Source organism: Passer domesticus, chromosome 1 (assembly GCF_036417665.1).
Source record: "Passer domesticus isolate bPasDom1 chromosome 1, bPasDom1.hap1, whole genome shotgun sequence".
In the NCBI taxonomy this organism is placed as follows: domain Eukaryota; kingdom Metazoa; phylum Chordata; class Aves; order Passeriformes; family Passeridae; genus Passer; species Passer domesticus.
Window position 1 is genome coordinate 20,283,798 of NC_087474.1, and position 24,601 is coordinate 20,308,398.

The 24,601-nt window shown below is 36.9% G+C and overlaps 1 protein-coding gene across 3 annotated transcripts in view; it reads left to right on the forward strand.

Moving 5' to 3' along the window:
* ITGA8 (integrin subunit alpha 8) overlaps positions 1-24,601 on the forward strand; it is a 113,047-nt gene that overhangs the window by 67,197 nt on the left and 21,249 nt on the right. For 2 of the 3 annotated variants that reach the window (XR_010356243.1, XM_064408889.1), the window contains exons 23-27: positions 2,992-3,072; positions 8,247-8,352; positions 10,168-10,326; positions 15,874-15,999; positions 18,767-18,880. Coding sequence is in view for 2 of the 3 variants with exons in the window: in XM_064408889.1 (XP_064264959.1) it covers positions 2,992-3,072; positions 8,247-8,352; positions 10,168-10,326; positions 15,874-15,999; positions 18,767-18,880 (586 nt within the window). In the remaining variant the exon portion in view is untranslated. Of the gene's footprint in view, positions 1-2,991; positions 3,073-8,246; positions 8,353-10,167; positions 10,327-13,141; positions 13,804-15,873; positions 16,000-18,766; positions 18,881-24,601 lie in introns of those variants that run through there. The other variant, XM_064408898.1, reaches the window with a different exon arrangement.

The window sequence follows — 24,601 nt, forward strand, 5'->3', positions numbered from 1 at the left end:
TAGATATTTTATCAAGAGCATGGTCATTTAAATTATTAATTCCTATTGGCATATGAAGTTTATTATATAATAAGGTCCTTTTTGAATATCAGTAATTATTTCAGGGGCTTTCCAATGGTAGTTTATGTCAGGAGGATTTTTGAGGTTGGAGCCTCATTAGCTGTTAGGAAGATCAGTCTTATTTATTTAAAATTCAGGTTATTCAGGTATTTCTTTAAAATTCAGGTTAACTTATTTTTTAAGTATCTTCTGCAGATTTGCCAAATTTCAACTTTATTTCGTACTTCAGAATCAATTAAATTAATTAATTAATATTTTGTTACATATAAACCTTTGTAACAAAGGTGAATATGTATAAACATATCATGCTCTGAATTAAACCAGACGTGCTTCTTCTTCACAAAAATTTAGAAAATAAATGGAAAGCAGCTAAAATCTGCTCAGCAGATTTACTGGCATGGAGAGAACTGTTTCAGTTTGGTGCAGGTGAACCTTTGTAATTTTTCCATTTGATTCCTCCCCATTTGTGGGCCTCACATGTTAATACTGTGGAATCTTGTGTTTTATGCTGAGCAGTGCTGCTTCCACAGAGACAAAAAAGCAGAGAGTGGGCTGGGTTGGGATAACAGCAAAAACAAACCTGGGACTTGTTCAGTAGGTGGAATGGCTTCTGCTCCATCTGTCCTCATCAAACACGCCCTGCAGTATGGGGCCCTCTCTGCCCCACATGCAGAGACTTAATTGCTAATGTCTGGCCTTTAATGAGGGCCTTGATCATGTTCATTATGGTAAATAACTGAGACATTTGAAATGTTTAAGTCATGTCTCCATAATGTAACCCTTGAAAGGAAAAGACATGCAGAAACACAGGAAGGGAACAGCAATGCCACAGAAGTCCATTAGGCTCTTGGTCAGGCGTCAGCCTGAAATCTGGCCCTGGAATCTGGCTGGGGACCATGCAAACCTGGACATGAGCTCCTCTGCAGAGAGACACAACATTTACGTTGTAGATCCCCTGTCCATGCCACTATTCATTTCTTAATGCAAGCAATAGTTTTAAATAGTTATCCAAGGCTCATGTCACTACATACTGTGAAATTGGAGAGGTCGAGAGCTTTTTGGGTAATTAAATCTGTCTAGGTAATAAGAGTTGAACGTAGATAACAGTTTTTGAAAAGTGACAAGAATTTCTTGAGGAATAAGGCTGAACTTCAGGAGACAAAAACATCTCATGTTTCCTCCATGAGTGTGATTCACTAAAATGTAAAGGAAGGAAATGTGTTGGGCTACAAGCTCGTATTAAAATGCTGAAGAGCACACAGCTACTTAAAAAATAACAAAAAAGGGAAAAATAAAGAGTAAAATTTCTTTTACAGGGAATGTACCCTACAGTTAAAACTCACTGCTTTGTACATTGATTTACAAGCAGCGGGACAGTTTGTGTGTTTCTATGTTCTTAGTGAGCAGGTAAAACAATGCTGAAAGAAAAAGGGAGCAGAACTCCATGAAGCAAAAAGAGGAAATTGCCTAGATGGAGGCAAGAATACATCAGAATTTGAGTCCTACTTTAATTTATTCAAAAGAGAGGACTTTCATTTGCTTCAAAACATCAAGTAGAAAATAAGTATTTTGGTTTGCAAAACCGGAGTTCATTACTTATAAGAAACAAGCAAGAAGCTGAGTAGTGTATTGAAATCTGATTCCTTTTCTGAAGTGGATGTTGCTATGCACTTATGTACCTCTTAGAGAGAGAGATGTCTTGGCACTTCTATTTAAACTATTTTCTTCTCGAAAAAATGCCATAAAGCATGAACAAGGTTTGAATACCAGATATGTATGATCAAAATCTGTATTTTAACTCTATGGAAATTGGGCAAGTAAGCAAATTGGAGAGCAGCATATTCTAACAAAATAGTGGTATAATTTTTACACTTTAAACAATTTTTGTACATTTATACTCAAAACAATGACTATAGAGGATTACATAAAACTTCAAATAATGTTTGATGGGAATCTGCATTAGTTTACAAACAAATTAGAGCTGCTTTTAATTTTAGCAATCTGTAACCAGACAGCCTGGATCAAAGCTCTTTATTCCTCAGGAGTCAGTCACTGGAAATGCTGACCTCCTCTGAATGTTTCCAATTGACTGATGCTACCCAGATGTGATACCAGCAAACTGGGACAGCAATAGAAACTTGGTGTTCATGGAGCAAGGAAGACCATACCTGATTGAAAAAAAAAAATCCAAATTTAGTGTTGTTAATCTCATAATTAGATAAATTCTAAGTCTACAATTCCTTCACTATCTTCATGAATTTGAACCTGCAAACCTTTCTTTATAGGAATGGGCTATAATCACAAGAGTAGCCTTTTGAAGTAAGAGAGACTACATTTATTACTAAAGATTTACAATCACAAAAGACAATAAGATGAGTGATAGCTCTAGATTTTAAACACAGAGATCTGTTTTCACTACTAAGTGGTTTTAAAAATGTAAACACTCTGGATAGGGGAGGGAAGAAAATAAGAAAATTAAAGAAACAGTTGATTGTGGTTCTTTTTCCCCAAATACTCCGTCATGTAAAAGTCACAAGTTTGGAGAGTCACAGAATTAAATTTTATTCTAACAAAGCCTGTCTTGTTCATTAACACTGCCTTCCTCCAATATATGAAAACAAACTTCTATTCTATTAAGATACTTTTATCTGTACAGATAGCCAAGTTGTACAAGATATTCTGAGCCAAATAAATTTGTATCATCTTATTCATCATCACAGGATTCTTTAAAGGAAGCTTGAGTTGAAGATATTACTAAGTATGTGATGAGCTCAAATATTATCCAACTTAAATACCAGTGTCCTACAAGACTGAAGGGTGCCAATAGGAAACATTTTGTGATATGCCCAGTGGGGCTTGTGTGTTGAGTGATACAATAATCTAGAGTTCTGATATAAAACCTTTGTTGATACTTCTACTTATTTTTTCTAGTTCTAACAAGATAAATCCCACCAGCAACTTAGTGAACCTCCATATCAATATCAGTGCTGTGGCTCAAGTACAGATCAGAGGGTAAGTATTCAACTATTTCAACTCATTGTGATAACTACTTTTTACAGAATCTCTCTGCATATGATAATCCCGCGTAGTAAATCTTTTGGAATATTATAAACCCAAATGCCTTATCCATCCAGGACACCTGGGTCTCACCACTACAAGCCTTGCAGGATGGAGCTACTACAGACTTATTGAGTGTCTGTGCAAAGACAGCAACCTAAAGAATCTCACATTGTAGTAACAACAGTAATTTTATTTGGGCATTCAAATTGTGCATGGATATTCCTAATATAAAATGCCTGCTCATATGTGTAGGTCTTCTTGTGCAACCACTTGGATCCTTAATGCTGAATACCAAACAGAATCTACTGCTTTTATGGCTGGAAATGTGAAACACATTATGGCAAGCATGTGCTAATAGAGAGCAGAGTGAGGCCTTTGGGGAAAGGATGAGTAAGAAATGAGTTATGATAAACTGTTCACTGACACAAAGTATACCAAAATTAAGCACAGTGTATAATCAAAGATGATAATTTCTGTATCTGTTTTCATAGATTAATTTTGGAAATTATAAAATGCAATTAGGTCATAATTGCCAGCTGAACATGAGCCAGCACTGTGCCTATGTGGCCAAGAAGGCCAGTGGCACCCTGGCTTCTGTCAGACATAGTGTGGCCAGCAGGCATTGATCAGCCCTCTGCTGAGGCCATACCTTGAATACTGGCATCATGTTTGTGCCCCTCACTACAAGGAGCACATTGAGGTACTGGAGCAAGTCCAGCAAAGAGGAGCTAAGCTGTTGAAGGGCCTGGAGCAGCTGAGGGAGCTGGAGGTGTTCAGCCTGGAGAAAAGGAGGCTCAGGAACCTTATTTCTCTCTAACAATAACTGAAAGGAGATGGTGTATGGTGGGAATCAGCCTCCTCTCCCAGATAACAAGTGACAAGACAAGATGGAATGGCCTCTAGTGGCACCAGGGGAGGTTCAGTTTAGATATTAGGAAAATCTTCACAGAAGGAGTTGTCAAGCACTGGAAGAGGCTCCTCAGGGAAGTGGTACGATCACTCTCCTGGGAGATACTGAAAAGACATGTAGATCTGGCCCTGAGGAACATGATTTAATAGTGAGCTTGACAGCACTAGTTTTATGCTTGGACTCCATGATCTTTAAAGGGTTTTCTAACCTAAATGATTCTAAGATTTTATAAGAATGTTAGAGTGCCCTGTAAAATCTTGGAACTAGACTCCTATTCTGGCATCCTGGAGGAAGTCAGGAGGATGTCTTTTTAAAGCAAATAATTACCCCCAATGCTTTTTGTCTGGCATATTAGATTTCCTATATCTCCTCTTATGAAATAACAGCTCAAATAAACCTTTAACCATTATCAGCTCTGCAAGGGTTGAACAGGAGATACAGGGCCCAGTTTCACTTCCAGAGGCAGGCCATGAGGCTTGGCTGATGCAAGAGGGGTAGAGGTCTCATGTGACGCACCTCAAGGGGCTGCCTTAGATGTAAACAAATAAAAATGTATTTATTTATGGGTTTTTTAATTTATAAAAATGTATGTATTGTTGTCACTTCCAAGACAATATGACTACCTAGTGCTAACAATAAGTCAAATAATTTTGCAGATCAGAGAGAACATGTTTTCTGCTCTAATATTCACTCTGTCTGCTCTAATCTGGTCTAATATTCAGTCTAAATCTGAGAGATTTTAAACGATTTTTTATCATATTTTGTAAGTGTATTCCAGGTTAAGAAGACCCTAAAACTAGTCAGGAGGAAAAAAAAAGTTGGCAGTCAAAGACAGTGTGAATATATATTAATTATTTTATTTCTGAAAAGGAGCACTTGAAATACAACATGTTTAATAAGAACAGAAGTGAGAATATTATTTCATTCTCTGTAGCTAGTGGTGATCTAAGGAAATGAGCTGGATAGAAAGAGAGGTGAAAATACAAAAGGTGTAATACAGAAGTAGAGGCTGAGGAAAAAAGAATCAAAAGTGTTATTTAATGGGCTACAGATGTTTGAGAAAGTGTTGGGAGCCTGAAGCTGCTGGGTGTTGCCATGGGTGAACACCCAGGCTAAGGACAGTCTGGAGTTTTGGAGTGGAACAGTTATGGATACATACACAGGACTTCCCAGTAAGGGTTGCTTCCAGTGCTGTGGATTCTATTTTTTTTTAATGAAGTCTCTCTTCACTTTAATAAAAACGTATTACAAACTTTTTATTCTTTGCAGACTCTTTGGAAACTTTGCCATCATCATGCTTTTTCTGTGTCACAGAGTGCTCCTTTTAATGAAAACTTCTGTAACATGTAAATAGATAGACAAAAAAATAGATAGACCATAAAGTCCTGAGTTCTTACGAGCTTGGTGATAAGTGGAAAAAGTTGCTTGAATGGCTGCCTGCAGTTCTAGGAAACAGGTTAATAAATACAAAGGAATTACTTAATTGAATTACTTCCAGTTTCTTTCCTCTTAAATACTTTAGTTCTCTTATTAGCTATAGCATTCCCAACTGCTTTGTTGACAGATTTTGCTAATTACTCAGAGATGCTAAAACATGCAGTTCCAAGGGAATTGCTCACTATTTCCTAGATAAAAATAAAAGAGAGTCCACATTTGGACTGGAAAATATCTTGCATTAGTTTCTTTGCTTCTCTTCCGAGAATTCCACAGAGTGAACTGGATGCACTGTACATTTTACTGACGAAAAGTAAATATTTATAGAATTGTGCATATGCATACATGCAGATATACTTGCACAATGGAACCATGCAAATACTTATTTTGTCAAAAAGGAAGAAATTATCAATATCTCCTTTAAAAGAAAATTAACATAACTCCTTAGATAGTTCAATAAGCAGTTGCTTTGATAACTAAGGTTTACCTTTTTTCATCTACAAAAATACAGGAGTTTTAGTATTGTCATTGTTATCTCCCACTGCTGTAGAAGTACTAGAGGAATGAGGGATTCAGGAAGGTAGTAATTTGGATTAAGAGGATTTGGAGCCGGCAGAATTTTAATTCTATATCCCCATATAAGCATTTTCTGTGGGCCATACTTTGTTTATCATTTTTTTCAATACTCTTGTTTCATGATAATTGTCACCTAAAAGTCTAGGAGAAATCCTTGTCTAATAAATCATTCAGATGTTAAAAATATTCTCAATTAAATGCAAAATAAAATGGAAAAAATAGTGGATTTGTTTTCTTTGACCTAATTTTGCTACTTTTGTGTCAATAGCAGAAGCCCTCAAAATAACTGTAAATTCTGTTAAAATAAATGTTCTTATATATGCTACAATAATTTTAATTTAATGTCTAAATTTATACTTTGCATTTTGTAATTCCATGGGTAAGAATACTTCCCTGCCAGTGCAGTAGAAAACACTGAGTTTTGAAGCCTCATGTCTGCTTCTTTTTGTCCCTGTACAGTTTCTGATTTTTTTTGTGGTAGATTAAGGGTCTATGTGTCTTGGCTTTTGTAACAACACCCTGAAGGTCCTATTCTCCAAAAGCAATGAATAATTAAAATTCATGTTGGGAACAAGATGATTTGTGAAACTTAGGCTAAGTACGTAATCAGAAATTACATTTTTTAATGAATATGTTGAGTTTCTTTTATTATTAGGGTTGGTTTGTAAATTTGTCTTCTTCCATACTTGTTAGTACAAACTGCTGACATTTTGAAGTGTGAGGAAGTATTAAGGGATAGCAGGATACTACAGAATACACCAAATTTCACAAAGAGTTGTTTTCAGCTGAATGGCATTAAGCTGTTCTCTGGGATTTCTTGCTGCTTTGAGAAGCTGTATACTGTAGAAAATTTTCTTTCTGACATTTCATTCATTGTATATGACATAAGAGCTGTAATCAAAAACAGTTTGCTCCTTCCAATAGTATTTTTTCAGGATTTGCAACAAAACCATCCAGTCTTTTCTTCAAGGGGAAATCTGCAGCAGGGCCACTGCAAAATGATTAACATCAGTGCCTAGAAGTCCATCATGTTATTCAAATTTTACCCTCTAAAAATTAATGATTGGTTTGTAACAGTTTTGTGTTAGCAAAACTCCAGCTTTGAGAGAACCAACACTGAAATTTTATGGATTTTCTTTCTGCTAAAGACTCCATAAATCAGCAAAACTGAGTGAGAGTTGACACTGGCAAAGAAAGGGTAATACCATTTTAGCACCAAGAGCTGCATGCAGTACTTGTAGGTGACGGATGTCTGTGCCAGAACTGACCTATCATGCTAAAAGAAATTGTTGGGATATGATTTCTCAATTTCTGAACACCTGAGTGAGGTTTAGTTGGCATCTGAATGGGACCGGTACAATGAAATTCCAATTTTTATGGCAAAGAAAATGTTTGTGATTCGAATAAAAATGTTAACAGAAGACTACTTTCTTAAGGTCAGATCCAGAAGAGAAGGAAAAATAAAAAAGCAGGTGGAAGAATGTCAAATATTAAGTCACAGTTTCCTTTGTTTATGTTATATTTATGTGTTACAAGTTGCAACAATATTCCAGGGAATGCTTCAATGGCCACTTAGTTCACAAAGCAGTTGGAAATCCTGGAGCCCTCTAAAAGAGTCTAGTCCTAAATTCTGTTTCTCAGTACACCAATTTCCATTATGACTTCATGGAAGTCACAGGAGCTCTGTTTCCCATCTGTGAGATGAGATAGGCTACTTTGCAAGGTTTTTTAAAGGAATAATAGCAGACATAACAGAAATTTGCAATCAGAACAGTTAATATCTAAAAATGTATTCTAGGGAAAAAAGATGCATTGCATTAAACACCTACAAGCTTTAAATGGAAATAGAAAAAATACATTTATTTACTCTACTTTTGTGGATAATGTATTCAAGTATCTCATCAGTGAGAATGATATAAATGCCCAACAGATTGGATTCCTCTGTCCAAACAGAGTTACACCCTGGACTGTTTGGAAAGGACAATCCATCACAGGAAGTATGACACTTCATACTCAGTCATTTGCAAGGATTGGGTAGTATGTTATGGAGGCATTGTAGCATTCACCTCACCTAATTATAATTGATGTGCCCAAATAACAAGCCTTTGAGGATTCAGGTAAAGATAGTGGTCATCATTTTGGTCTAAAATGAGTGCAATCAGTCACTGGTAACAGTTACTGTTTTAACCTGTTTTGTGTATTACAGAGTGTCTCACCCCCCAACAATTATTTTGCCACTTCACAACTGGGAACCCAAAGATGAACCTACAAAAGAAGAAGAAGTTGGTCCTTTAGTAGAACACATCTATGAGGTAAAAATTATGTATATTGCCTCAGGACCTCACGCTGCCCCCACTGAATTCCTGATGAATTTTATTTATTGTCTGTATCTGTAGCTAGATAAAGCCACAAATGTAAATACTCTGACTTTAGCACGACCCAAATTTAATCTGGGAATTCACAACCCCATTATCTGTTCATATGAGTGGAGGGGATATTAGTTTATGTTAGGAGTCTGTCTTAGATATTTAAGGGATTTATAAACATTTTGGTTGTTTGACAAGAATTAAAAACAGTGCTTAAAAAGTTCCTTATAATCAATGACAAGCTTCTCATTAGAAGCTGTACATGCTGCGCAGTGGAAAAAATGTTTTCTTTGACATTTAGCTAACTGAAAAATATAATGCAGACATACATATAATTTGTTACCTCAGAAAATATTCTGTTGAAACACAACTCTTAATGTTTGAAGTACACATATTTTTACCTTGTACTTTTGTTGGTTTTTTCCTATGGAGGAGTTGTCAGTTAAAAGAGTTCAGCTTAGAAAAAGGGCATTGGGTGAACTACATGGAATAAAAGCCATCCTTAGAGTCTGATGGAAAGCCTTTATTCTAGAGGGTAAAACAGGGGGCTTCACATATGGTTATAATTCACAAACTAGCACTCAAGAAAATATAAGCAACTGAGCTTAATCAGCAGTGTAAGATTACAATTTGCATGACATGCTAAAGTGTAGTGAATACAACTGTAAAATACAAATTATCATTTGTGAATTCTCCATCTTAACACATTTCTCTAAACTGAAAAATACTTCAAATCATCCTGTCTCAAGCATTTGGGTTGTTTGTGAAACTGTATTTGTGACTTCGAAGATATTAAAATAATTACAGTGATTAGTTACAGTTACTAAAGAAAACACTTACATGGTTTATCTCAGCAAAAGACCAAAAGACCATCCAAAAGACCAAGCAATCTCCCAGAAGATGTAAGATTGAAAGGGCTTTTTATTTAGTTGTAACTAAAGGTCATCAGTCACAAAAATTCTGCAAATTTAAAAAAAGAAAGTTCTCACATCTCTAGGAACTTTGTGTAAAGGTCCATGGTGTTCAACTTCTTTAACTCTTCAAGCCCAGTGACAACACTTGTCCAGACTCCTGTTGTCATCAGTTATTTTCAAACTGTAAACTGATATAAGGAAACTATTTCAATAGCCTAGATTTCTAAACTTCTATTATTTCTATTTTTGCACATTTTCCCCAGAAAAAAAAATAATGTCCTGGCATATTAAATTAGACAAACTTGTTCCTTTACTTCTTTTGAGAAAATCTAGATTGAGAATATTGAAAATATAATTCTTAACCAAAGAAGCTAGTTTAAGGTCTGCTCTGTCTTCTATTCTTGTGCCCTGAAATGTGATTCTTTTGTATTCTGAACTTTTGGCTACTACTTTCAAGTATGATCTGTTAAGGTTCATTGTTCATATTTCTGTGGGGTTCATTTGCTAGTGTGTTTTGGCTTGGAATTTTTTGATACTTTTTTAGATAATTTCAACTCTTCATATGTAGGAAAAAAATGGGAAAGGTGGTGGATTTTTTGGATACACACTCAGACAAAAAAGACTGTTCTCAGATTTGCCATTGGCTTTGTGACTAATGTGAAGAGGTTCTTCTCTCCTATCTGCCACAGATTCTCCATCAATGAAGTGATGTTAATAATCTGTAATAATCTTCCCTAAATACTCTAAGGCTGTGTCCACTAAGAATTTGAAAATATCTGAGTGGTGGTTGCAATGTTTTTTGTTGTTTTTCCTGCGTTGGAAGGTACTGATTATACTTCTTCAACAGCTACACAATATAGGACCAAGTGCCATCAACAGTACAGTTCTCCATGTTGGTTGGCCTGTGTCCAGTAGAGAGGAATTTCTTCTTTATATTCTTCACATTCAGACACATGGACCATTGCACTGTCAAACAAGCTCTCCTATTAATACAATGCAAATAAAGGTAAGTACTTTTATTTCCATCACTTTCTGCATTTTGATTGGGGTTTTTTTGCCTACACTTCACATGGAATGGAAGTTTCACATAAATGAAACTTTAATGTGACATTTTAACAGTCCAAGATCCTTTTCCTGGGTAAGAAGCAGGATATAGATAATCTATAACATTTCTAAAGTGAGTGTTGTGTTGCTCGGTACGTACTTATTTTTTGTACTCTTTATGTGAGGAGAAGGGTGTGCTCAATCCCTCTGCCGATGCCAACAGAGATGTCAAAAAGGGCCCTCTCTCAGTACCAGCACTGAGGAACACCACACGTCAGTGGTCTCCAACTGGACATTAAGCCATTGACCACCGTTCCTTGAGTGGGATCACACAGCCCATTCATTATCCCCTGGGTGCTCTGTCAGATCCATGTATTTCCAGCACAGAGACTGGGATGTCATCTGGGACAGTGGCAGATGCTTTGTCTAGGTGCAAGTAGATTATGTCAGTTGTTCTTCCCTTATCCACCAACACTGTAACCCCACCATAGAAGGCCACCAAATCTGTCAGGCACAATGTGCCTCTGGTGAAGCCATTTTGGCTGTCACCAATCACCTGCTTTTTTTCCATGTGCCTTAGCATAGTTTCCAGGAAGATCTGCCCCATGATTGGGCTGGGCAGAGAAGTGAGACTGACTGGTCTGCAGTTCTGCAGGTTTTCCTTTTTCACCCTTTTTAGAAATGTGGGTTATGTTTCCCCTTTTCCAGTCAGTGAGAACTTCACCAGACTGCCACAACTTTTCAGATATGGATAGTGGCTTAGCCAGTTCATCTGCCAGTTTCCTCAGGTCCCATGGATGCATCTCATCAAGTCTCATGAACAAGTGCACCTTCAGATTCAGAACAGGCAGTTCTTCATCTCCCTGCTGTGATTTGGGCAGTGTGCCTGGAGCATTTGCCAGTGAAGACTGAGGGAAGAAAGTCATTGAGTACCTCAGCCTTCTCAACATGCTGGGTAACCAGGTCTCCTATTTCCTTCTGGAGAGAACTTATATTTTCCCTCACCTACCTCTGAGTATCCATAGAAGCTTTTCATATTGTTTTTAACATCCCTGGCTGCATTTAATTGTCTTGAGGCTTTAGCTTTCCTAACCCAATCCCTGACTTTTTGGACAATTTCCTGTTTTAAGATCTATGTTTGTGATGGCAGATCCCCTCAAAAGAGCTTAGTTTGGCTCACAGTCAGAAGATTAAGCAAAACACAGCTCTACATATTACCCCATCAAAAACAAGGTATCCAATTTATTAAGCATGACTGATTCCAGACATTTCTGGAGTAAACAACAACACTTCTCAAGTTTAACTAGTAGCCTGTTAAACATCTTTCAGGGAGAGCTGCATTCCAAGCGCTAAAAATGCATACCAGAATGGGTTTGAGTTTGGTATATTGGAAGAAAGGGGAGATAGCTTTCTAGTGAAGAGGAGTGCTCACAACCTGAGTTACAAGTCAAGTCTTTAGCTTGAACAGACAACTACAATACATACTGTAAAAGAGTAAAGAAAAATTGATGTCTAGCAAATACAGCGTGGCTAGAGTTTTGTGTTTCACTTGGGAAACCAAAGAGGCGTTGGAATTCCACCCTTTTATTTAGTTTCTTTAGAGAAAGAAAAAGCAAATGAGTGACAGAAAATGTCTGTCCAGTTTATACCCAAAGCACAGCAAGATTGAAGACAGGGAATTTTTTCTACATATCTTTTCTACCTAATTTTTCACCTCTTTTTCAAAAGTGGTGAGGAGAAAGAAGCTGAGGTGCTTCTTTGCTGCATTTGTTCTTGCAAGCCTAGCTTCTCAAGCTCACTGATCAGATCAGGTTGCAAACGCATGAGAAGCAGTTCACCATCCTGTGTTCTGTTTAAGAGTGAATGAAGAAGCTGGGTAGAATTCTGCTACAGTTCTTACAGACATTTTCAGGCAATGTATATTTTTTAATTTAATTTATTTTATTTTCTGAAGAAGTTTGCTCTTCCTTCTTCTATTGATAACGATTGCATCTGTTACATAAAAAAGACTAAATTCTTGTGAAGCTTGTGAGAAATTTTTCTCTAATAATGATCCATCTGTTGTGGCAGAATATGGCTTTAGATGCACAGTTATTATGGCAAGAAACTAAATATCCTTTTCTTATTTCAGTTTTTAAAAACATTGAACAATATGAATACACAAATCAGGTTTCAGATATGTAATGCTTATCTATTGCTTCAGATGGCAAGTGGACACAGAGACAGGCTTCTTCAAGTTTCATATAAACAACAGGATGCTTAGCTCAAATTTCCAAATAAGGCTAAGGACATTAAATGCCTGCCTTCTCTTGGATATCCAAACTTACCTCTCTTAGGGCACTGAGGCGCTTCCCCTTTGAAATTACTCAGATTGTTGTGTTTCAATCAAAATAGTATATTTCTTCCCACTGCTGAATTTCTTGTCTTGTAAAAAGGTTTTATTTGAGCTTTGTTGTCTAGTCCACAAAGATAAGTCACACCTATTCACACATGGGGAGACTTTTGTTTAGGAACTTTTCTGTAGCTTATCTTTCTACAAAGACAGTGAGGGATGGGAAAGGATAATAAATTTATGAATCTTAAAAAAGGTGGAAAAAGGAGCAAAAGTACTTATCAAAGATACGGAATGAATTCCAATGCAGAAGAACTCAGGACTCAGTACACTAGGACACTTAATCTAGAAAAGAGGTGACTATGCACAAATATGATCCTCAAAATGAGTAGTGGCAGGAAGAGCGTGGGTGTGGATTGACTGTTCTCTGCCTCTCCCTGCACAGGAACTGGAACATCTAATGAAGTCTGGAGAGCCAGATTCAAAACAAGCAAAAGGAAGTGATGGTTCATGGTGGCAGGTCTCAGGTGTCTGGAATTTGTGGCCAAAGGGAAGTAGTCAAGGTTAAAAGTTTATGTGAATCTAAAAGGAAAGTAAACAAATGCCCAAAAGAGAAGTCCAGTGAAGATTAGTAAATGAACACAAACTTCATATAGATAAGGAAGTCCCTGATCTGAAAACATTCGGAAGCTGAAAGTTATTAGGAGTGTACTGTGTATGCATGCCCCATTCTTCCTTCCTTTTTGCTCTTCCTAAAGGCAGCTCTGATGAGAAGAGGGCTCAGTTAGGTTGCCTTCTGGCTTGAGACAATATTCCTCATGAGTTGTTTTTTTCTCCCAGACTGATGGCAAAAAGCATTTTTATGAAACCTGTACCTATAAATGCCACTGTGGTAGAATATTCAGACACACATGGCACATTCTCAGTAGCTGGGCACTGCAGTACCACGAGTGGAGCTTCTGTCAGGGAAGCAGTGAAATTACAGCAAATTCCTCCACATGTACAAGGTACATCCCCCAACATGAGTGGCAGGATCTAACCCCTTCCAGAGGCAGTCTCCTCATACTGTTAGTACTGTGTTTAGGGCTTGGTCTTGGGACAAAGTAATACCATCCAATGCATTGCTCTTGTGTAATTTTGTGTATAATCTAGTGATAAAATATATTTATATTACATATTATATAACATATGCTATATATTGTATTTTTATAAATATGTATAATATTAAAATATGTACAATGTAGTATAATATAATATAAAGTATGTAACATAAAACAATGTGTATAATTATTGTGCAAAAAAGTCCTCTTCCAGAACATTTCTGATGGAGTTACACAATTCAGCAAAGGCTATTGCCTGGCTAGAAAATGAGAAAAGTGGAACAGGGTATTGGAATGAGAAGTGGGGAACTGCAGAGGTCTGGAAACTTGCTCAGGAGAAGAAAGCAGTACGGTTTTCCATGGTGGGGAAACCAAGACAGTCCACTGTAGTGAAAGGGAGGGAGTGATCCTCTAAGACAGTGTGGCAAATATGTGGCATATAAAATAGTAATAGAGATAGGTTATACAGTTGAGCAATTCCATGTGACCAGATCAAAAAGGATAAAATATCTTTAACCTGGACATTTAGGCCACTGGACAAATTCTGCTTTTAAATGGTTGCAGGAGACACATGTGTTTCTCTTAACTGCAGAGGGCTGTTTTTGAACCTTTGCTGTTACAATTCACTAAGATGGTAACACTCTAGGATCTATGAAAAAAGAAAAATGTAAATATGAAAATCCTTTGCTATTCAAATGGATCTACATATATATCCATATATACATATATATCCATATCCTGAGGGCTTCTTTGCAGGCACATTACTACATTGTGGGGTTTTTTTAATTTGTCATCATTAAAGAAGTCTATATGCTGGTGAAAGAATTCTGGATGGCGTGTTTGCACGTGTTGCCACATTGAGAGGGAGAGATTTACTAGCTACTTACGGGTTCCCTTATTGCAAATAGACAATGCTAACCTCATGAAGCAGCAGAAAAAAAGGAAAAAAAGAGGATTCTTTTTTTTTTTCATAGGTTTCATTTGTTAATGAATTGTAATATCTTTCACTTTGTAGGATGCTTTTGACTGAAGATCTCAGACAATGTCAAATATTTATGTTCTATTTATAACACTATAATTTTAATCAGATAAATTACACCACTTCTCCAAATCTAGTACTACCCAGCATTTGTGTTTGGGAGGTTTTGTATGTTTATAGCTATTCTCTTTCCTTTAATGCTACAACATTTATTGCAATTACAAATGTTTTCTTTAGGAATTTGTTTAAGATATTTTGTGTTCAGAGGTTAAAGGAACTGATAAGAAGGATCTGATGTAGCACTTTATAATCTGATGTCCTTAAGGAATAGCTTTGGCTATGTTTTGTTGAGTTCCTGTTGAGATCTTACTGTAAACTTCTATGTATATTTTATTGTGGTTTTACATTATTGGATTGTCATTAACTAAAATTTATCTTTACTTCTGTAGCAGTTGGCTCCATGAGTTGAGGCTTTATAAAAGGAGCCATAAATGCCCTGTATAGAAATTAAAGAGAAACTGCCAACAAAAAGAAGTTTTTAATTGGAGAACAAAAATCTGTAAATATAAAGCTGAAGAGAATGCATTTTAATGTGAGCTTAAAAATGAAGAAGCTGTTGCATACAAAGTTGAGCTGTTACCAAAACGAATCTGCAACATATTTGTTATATGATCCAAAATTGTGGTTTTTGAAGTCAGCCTTCCTTTTTTTCCTAAAACTGGTAAAATCATTATATTTTATTAGGCAGATTCTGATCTGAACTAAGGAATAAACTACTGTGCAACAACTCTGAATTTATCCTGTTATATATATATCAGAATTTGCCCCTGAGAGTCTTAACAAATTAAGTAAAACAATGAAATTTACACCAGTAAAAAGTGGAGAAAAATGTTGTCTGCTGTAATTCCTATAACTGGACAATATTTTCCTGTGCTATTACTCATCATGCTCCTAGTTGAAGACAAAGTATTCTCATGATTGTGCTGTTCAATTGAAAAAACAGTGTTAATCCAAAATCCAAGACCTCTGAGACAGGAACAAATCTGTTAGAATCACTGTATGTGTATGTCATTACCATTCCCATTTCTCTCTTTGCAGTTTGCTGTTCCAGAAGACACTCCTGAACTTGCTGCTTTTTTATATAATTCCACAATTTCTCATTACATCAGGAAAAGGGATGTTGCAGTGGCAGAACCTCACAGGAAAAACTCTGCAAAAATATTGGTGAGCTATCTAAAAGCTGTATACTGGGAGTGTGCAGGGAAAGGTGAGACTCTCTAAGTACCACAGGCAAGGCAAATGGGACACAACACTGTATTTTTAACAGTCCAGATAATGCTGGACCAATAGCAGTGCTGTCTGTCCTGGGAAAATAGTTCTGATTAGACAGACCTGAGTATTTGGACTTGGCTGTATTTTCATATGTTTTTTTCCACTCCTGCATTCAAAGTGCCATCCTTAGCACACTTCAGCCCTGTAGGTGTCAGCTGCCTTTGCCTAAAGGCAATGTGCAAACACAGTGACCTTGAGATCAGTCAAGGGATTCACAGTCAGTGCTTTCCATCTATTTTTATGAACCTTGGGCAGAGTTTCTTTCATGCTGTCCAGTCTCTTATTAAGCTGTTTACTGCAAACTCGTGCTTGAGTTCCTTGACCTCACTAGAATTTGGAAGCAAAGAACCTCACAAACTTAAGTGTTCTGGACTAAGAGAATAATTATTGCTTCTGAAAATTAATTTGGCAATTTTTATAACAGGAAGAAGATAGAATCTGAAAGTAATGAAAACTGTAATGTTATTAAGAACAAAATCACAGTTTAACCCATTTTAAGCAATAATCACTGTTGATTCCTGTGCCATTCTTTCATCAACCCAATACCCTAGGCAGAATCTGATTCCACTGGGTCTGAAGGAAAAATGCCAGGACGTTCAAAGACGTTGCCTGTCAATATCACAGAACACTTAATCCATTATTCAGTGATATCTTAATTTTCAGTCATCTTTCTGAGTGACTAGGCTTATAGGCTCCCAACATAAAAATGACTGCAGCAACTGGAAGTGGTTAACAAAGTTCTAAAGTATGCATTGTGTTTGCAGCTTAAAATATGAAGCAGAGAATTTTCAGCTGCTTGATGTAGATGGATCAAACATATTTAGTGGGGTACTCAGTAATATAAAATTGGCACTTTGATGAGCATTCTTCTAGTAAAACATGCTTTTGATCAGCACAAATTAGGATAGGACTGGGGGCAGTGTTTACCACTGGATATATAGAAAGGCTTTTCCAGGGTGAGCATAGAAAAGCAATGTCATTGGTTCAGTTAGAAGGTGTCCCAACACTAATGCCTTCAGCATTAGTTACTGCTGATGCATTTTTTTTTTTTAATTTGACACATTGGAGGTATACATGGAAAATGAAGGTTGCTGTGGAAAAGACCGATTGGCCAAAGATAATTCTTTGTTAAAAATTGTAATTTATTTTTTTGGAAATTTTAAGTTATTTTCATTTTCATCAAAGCATTTTCACAGAGAGACAAAATGTTCTGAGAATCTCTTATTCTATTTATACTGTTGATTAAATATTTGGTTTCTTTTCCATTAGTTCCAATGTTACATTGTTCTGAAAACTACACTACACTACAGGCTAAATGCATTACTAAGAAAAACAGAAATATGTGTTCAGGTCCTGAATGTCAGCCAAAAGTAGACTTTTGCATACTAATGATTTGTTTTGCTAATGTGTGTTTTTGACCACTATGATTAATGAAAACAAGTCTTCTCCTTCCTGCAAAATAAATAAATCTGTTTGGAGGATGTTTAAAGCCAAATAAACAGATACTTTAAAATATTCATTAAAAAAAAAAAGTTTATAGTTGCAAGTTCCAGGGTTTACAGTTTCACTTTCAGTCAGATATAGAAAGCAGCAATTAAGCATACAGCTTCTGCTCCAATAAGACAGAGATATGTGAGGAAATCTGTCTATAAAGATACAGGATTCCTTAAGGGTGTTTTCAGATCTGTTCCATGCATCACCATCTCATTTCCTGAAGATTGGGTATTCTCACTCTCACTAGGGAATATACTTACTTGTGAAAACTTAGCTTTGCTTTTGAGGTCACAAGGCCTTCTGTCATGGGAGGGATTCTCTGCTTTGTTATAAAAATAGGAATCAATTAAAACCTCAGCCTTCCCCTGAGTCAAACAAAACTTTTCAGATAAAACCCATTTGTATATACAAATTTTTTTATTTTTTCCACAAACATTTAATCATTTTTTATGAGATCATTTTTCCTTTTTATGCCCTAAACAACCACATAATTCCTGTGGTTACCCCATGAGACTCTGCTCATTCTCTTCAGTGGCTTCCAGTCAGCTTTTAACCTTTAGTGTGACATTCTTTTGGCAGACTTCAGGAGTATATAGTTTTGAGTTGCAATGCTTGGCTTTTGCTTTCAGCCTTGTGTATGAGCCAGAATCACTGCTCATCAGGAATGGTTCACAGACAGTAAGCCTCAAGTAAAGCAACCAGTGAATCTCAGCAAATGTTCTGGCTGCTATGATGTAAATATCAGTGGGAAAACCAGGAGAGTTAGAAAAGGGGGAAGATTTAGCAATATAAATAAACACTTAATGCACAGAGAACAAAAAAATGTGTTGAAATCATAAAAAGATTGATAGGTGAGGAAAAAGCACATCCTTCAAAGGATTGGCAAGTGCCTGGACATTTTAAGAGTTCTTCAGTGCAGATACTGTTAAAAATTATTACTTTTATTTTCTTTACTATAGGTAGGTGTTTGTATTCATTTGTGATTAAAAAAGAATCTGCTCCGTGGTTTAGAGTTATCACACTGACTCATGGGGTATCTCATATACGTCAGATGAAATTACTGATGTCAGACTATTTAGCTCTTTAAGGAAAAGTTTATTTGTAGCATTTGAAAATGATTTTGTTTTCAAAGCATAAGTATGACTTCCCTTTATTTTTTGCTCAGAACTGTACAAACGTGAAGTGTGTCTTAATTTCATGCACTGTGGGACAGCTGGAAAGAGGAAAGAGTGCTGCACTAAAAATCAGGTCCCGGCTCTGGGCACAAACATTCCTGGAGGTAATGCTCACAAACATCTCTTTCTATAAACATATAAGAATATATTTTGAGCTGATATTTAAAAATAAAAATTCTTAAATTAAATGGGGCAAATGTAAATACTTTTTGTTACCACTTTATTTGAAGATAACTTCTCACTGGTTTCTGTCCAGGTTTTTTGGATGCTGCTTACTTGTCTTTTTCTTGCAATCGCTCCTTCTCAAATCTATGTCCTGAATCCTACTTGAAGATTCCAAGATTACTTTTAAGTACCTTTCCTGGTTTTTTTTCTGCTTTCCTGAACTGACCCAAATGTTCTGCAATTATAACCTCTTTTCCAATAAAAGGTTTTTCTTGGAGCCAAACAGTGTATCATGTACACTATGTCCAGCTTAAAAATTCATTGTTATTCATTCTCTATTAATCTAGGGAAGAGTAGTATGCATCAAGCTCATATGATACATGACACTCATGTGCTGACAATCTGTCTTATTGGTAAAAGGGGCAGTGTAGATTATGGGAAAAAAATAAAACTTCTCTTTGCAAATTCTTGCATTTCCAACTTCTGCGCTCAGGATTATATTCACACTGCATAAAGGGACCTGTTGGAGTGAGTGCAGAGGAGGGCCACAAAGATGACTGGAAGAATAAAACACTTCTCCTGTGAGGAAAGGCTGAGAGAGCTGGGGTTGATCAGCCTGGAGAAGAGAAGGCTGTAGGAAGAGCTCATAGCACCTTCCAGTACTTAAAGGGGTCTTCTGAGAAAGATGGGAGCAAATCTTTTAGCAGGGCATGTTGCAATAGAACAAGGGGTAATGGTTTTCAACTAAAAGAGGATCTATTTAGATTAGATGCAAGAAAGAAGTGTTTCAAAATGAGGGTGGTGAAATGCTGGAACACGGGTTGCCCAGAGAGGTGGCAGATGCCCCATGCCTGGGAACATTCAAGGTCAGATTGGACTCTGAGCAGCTTGGACTAATTGAAGATGTCCAGGCTTATGGCAGATGACTTTTAAAGCTCCCTTCCAGCCCAAATTATTCTGTGATTTTGTAAGGCAGAGGGATTTTACTTTGAGCTGTTACCTCACAGCTGGCAGTGTGTCTGTATTTACTATGCAATTGTCATACCTTTAACGCTGGAAAATACACTGAGAAATTTATAATTCCATTTGCTGTTATTAAGAAATACCTGCATCTCCTGTCTTGATCAAGCTGATTTATTATTGGCTTCTTTCTCAAGGAATTCAGAATTCTCCAGTCTTTCTATCTGGAATGGAAGAACCTTTCCTTTGTTCCCTACAGGTGTGGGAGAAGAATTCTTTATATGCAGGGTATCTCTTACCCTAACAAGAGAAGAATTGAGGATCTTCAGTTTACAGCTTTAAATTAAGCTCCTCACACCTTTTAAAATAATTTCTTCCATCCCTCAAATATGAAAGTAGACAAAATAAATTCATCCTCACTTGTTTTCCTGGAGAAATGAGAGCAGATAGGATGGTATTTCCAGAAAGCTGAATGCCAGCTCAGTAGCTAACCAAATCCGTAATGGGTGCAAACTTTTGGGAGGTCATTGGTCTCTTTTTGTGTACAGGACTATGGCAGTGGTTACTTGAAAGGATGACTTGAAAGGCTTTTTTACCTATCTGTCAGGAGGCCAGGTCACATTCTGTGTTTCTTCTTCTCCAAAAGCTGTTATAGGACCACTATGACCAAAGAGCACTTAAGTTCTGTCCTCCCTATCTGGCCTTGCTTGAAGAATAGAGATTTCTGTCTTACTCAATAACAAAGGAGGTCCTTGCAGATACTAAGTGAACTAATTCCTGATTTGTCAGTGCATTTTCTTTCTATGAACAAGCAGTCCCAAGAAACTTGCATATCCTTTCTTCAGTTCCATTAACACAAATAAAATGCTTTTAAGAGGAAGCATATTTTAAAAATGTTAGCTATATCTAGATACTCTAGGCTGGATGTACCTCATTTAGGTTTGCTGAGTGCATCATCTGCTAATGCAAAACAAAGGCAAGGTCTGGTTCAAATTCAAGCCCAAAAACATGACAGCTTGGATATCTTTTTGTCCTTTCAAATCTGGGAATTGGGATGGACATCATTTGGTGCAAGCTTTTGCAAAGGACAGAAAACACCAGTATGTAAGCATCTCTACAGCTATAGAAGACACATATCTATTGGGAAATGGAATGGAAATTTGATTCCAGTTTTTTCCAATTCCATTAAGAGATGGCTGGAGAAGCTCACACAGGATAGTCCCTGTTAAGTTCAGGTAAGAACTTCACTGCACTGCTTGTCTGTTCTTGACACACACAGAGAGAGGCAGAGAGTAAGAAATATATCCTTGACTGGAACAATGTGTGACAATTTTGAGCACTGCAGTGGGCAAGCAATAACACCGAGGATCTTCATCATTTTATTCACCAAGGAAAAGATAAAGCTCCCTTAGCTACCTTCCTTACTGGGAACTGAGCATGATGTATTCCAGATCCAGTCAAGTCTTTCTCCTCATCATTCTGCTGCTGAAATACAGTTAACTCTGTAAGGGCCAAAAAGAAGGTCTCGTGAAAAAGTCCTACACACAGATCTTTAGATGAAATTTCTAGGCTATTTACAGCTGTTTCAGTGGAAATTAGCCTCCTTACAATTTTCCTAAGTCTAGTTTAGTATATATGAAGAAGTATCTGTAAGAGATTAAGAAAAATTAATGAGAAACAGTTTCTCTGAGTTTTTGGCTGTGGCAGAAGATGTGTAGCAATTGAAATAAACTAGCTACAGAAGACACAAAATCTCCTTTTTTTTGATAATTCTTAGTAAAAACAATCTTTTTCCGAGGTTTAACCTTAGTTGTACTGACTTAGGTTCAGAACAAGTATAACTGCATGAAATTCAGTGGCATGTTTAATGCAAGAGGAGTGGAACTCATTTTATAAAATTCTAGTAATCTGAAAGTTAGACACCAAAGCTGGTTGCTATCTCTGTAGACAGTGACAAGACACAAAGGTATCTTCAGAGGATGCATTATCCAGCTGATTTGAAATATCTTCTCTCTGACTGATCTGGATGGGGAGACAGGTCAGAGCTGGGCCTTGGGACATGGGTGTGTGCAAACATGCCAGGCAATCCAGTGCTGCAGTCCATTTAGCTCCTCCTTGCTCCTTAATAAATCCTGCTTGCTTTGCCTGCACCTCCCTTCCCTCAGTGAGCTCCAGGCAGAGATGGAATGTTGCACCAGCTTGCGGGCAGGGACAAGGGTGAGCCATCCTGTAGATTCACTGGGTGGAAAGACCTCTTGGGAAACACTCCTACCAGATTACTCCACTGGCCTTGCATACCCTTGCTATCAAACAAGACTTTTTATGGCCTGTGATTTTACCTTTTTGTGTCCTTTGACTAGTAATTTGCAAGTCTTGTTAAGAATCAGAAAAACTCCACTCAAAGTAACAAATTTTTTCCTAAGTACAAAAAGGTAGTTCCCAGAGAACTGTTGCATCCGCCCATTTATGTCTAATGACCTGCCAGAATAAAATGATCCCTCTTTCACATGCAAACTTGGAGACAGTAAATAGTGTCCAATGGTCTGGTTGTCTTCCTTCCACTAATCTCAAAACAGTTCCCTTTTTCACAGCCCCTTTTAAAATTAACAGTTACACAACCATCACCATAAAAGACTGTAGAACATAATCAGTTTCCTAAAAAGGGCACAATCTGCTCTTAGTAAGTCTGCAACTGTTGTTAACTAGGCTGAAATCTGCAGATCCAAAATGAGGATTAAAATGCAGTTAAAATAATCAAGATGAGGTTATTGTGAATCAGGAAGGGCTGTTCAAGGGCCAGACTGAACCCCACTGTCATGCATTTGTAAAGAAACTTAGGGTAAAAGTCTCTAGAGAAGCATTGCAGTTCATGTAAAAGTTAATGTAAAAGTTTTCATATGCCAAAGAAATCAGAATAATGGTGTCATACAACATTCCTCAACTGTGTTATAATCCAAATGAAGACATGATGATTTGCAGAAGAAATTGTTTGTGCTCATTAAAGCTGAGAACATGGTGTCACGATGTATTTTCTTCTTACAGATATGCTAATGCAAACCTGAGAAGGATTTTTTTTTAATGATTAATTTATGCTAGGATGAAATAATTAATGTTTTTCATCGAAGTTATATGGGCAAACATGTGTATTTTGTTGCCACAAAAGACCTGTCATGTATTGAGTGACTCCTTCCTCTTCCACTTAGTTTAACTGACAACAGCTGACCCTTTTGTCTCTTGACAGTTGTAACCTGTAACCTTAAAACCCAAACTCCCATAACAAATAACAGTTAAATGACGTGCAGTGATTAGACACATTTGAATAAATAAAGCAGCCAAAATTTCCCAACCAGCCAACAAAGATAGAGACAGACATTGTGCAAAGGCCAAGAAGAATCACATACTTTTTTGGAGTAACTTCAAAGTCTAACTGTAAATATGAACTCTCTAGTAAAGCTGACTTTTGGATTCAGACTTGCTGATCAGGCAAATAATAGCCTGATTTGTTCAAAACAGAAACAACCTTCCATGGTTATGTTACGTTGTGTTCTGATGGGGCTCCATTATGTCCCCATTTGTCTAATCATATTTCTGAGTCATCTGAGGGAGACCAAAGGGGATCTATCTGGCCCAGTGTTCTTTGCATGGATGGGTACTTTTTAATATAAGACTCAGAGCTGTCTAGTAAAACATCTGTTTTGAAAATGCATTTCTAAGTGATGAGTCTGTATAATCTGTCTGATTTGTAACAACCTTCAGGCTCCAAGCTCTTTGGAACTTATAACATTGTGGGATATGGAACTCAGTTCATTCTTAGCTACTGTTTCATCCTGTACTGAAAATTTCTTATAATAATACAAATCTCCTTTTGGGAGAGCTAGGGGAGGCAGTAATGTACAAAACCACAGAAGGTGTGTAAGGTTCCCAAGAAGTTAGAAATTTATTGTATTTTCTTTTAATGTTACTGAATATAATTTTATTGTTTCTCTGTTGAATTTTTGACAGCTCCAGATATGTGAATTTGGTACTCCTGATAGAATGAACTTTAATAGTTAGAAGGGATAAAAATCTAATTTTAATCAGAAAAAGTTGAAAAGCAAGAGAAGCACTGCATTTTGGTGCTCTCTTGGTATCCAAAGTCATATTTTGGCTTCTCTGTTAAGTACTCATTATTTCAATGTTTCCGAATGTGTACTGATCCCGTTTCTCTTTAGATGCCTAAAAATGGAAATATATGCTTGGCATATTAATGGTAATGTGTGCTGCAGTGCACTCTTATCTTAACTTCCTGATGCCAGACTGGTATCCAAAACCTGAAACTAAATACCTAGGCTCCCTGTTCAGCATGTGGAGAAAATGAGATACCTCAGACAAAGTGACTTGCATTAGCCATCAGGTTGGTGCATGAGGGCTATTCCTTGTCAGGAGGATAGGCACCCAAATCAGGATTTAGCAGTCTTTCATTTAATTCTATAGAATTAGCAAGTCTTTCATTTAATTCTATAGAATTAAATGAAAGACTTGAAGAGGACTTGGTTTATTCCATATTAATTGCCAGAAGCAAGAACTGGCAGTCCAATGATTAGTGAATTCAGGACTGGAAGACAAAAATTCAATTCAAACTCAGCTTGAGAGGCCCCATATCCCTGCTTTATAAAATAATGGTGTTCCCTTCTGCTGAGGCTGCACCAAGGATATAAAAA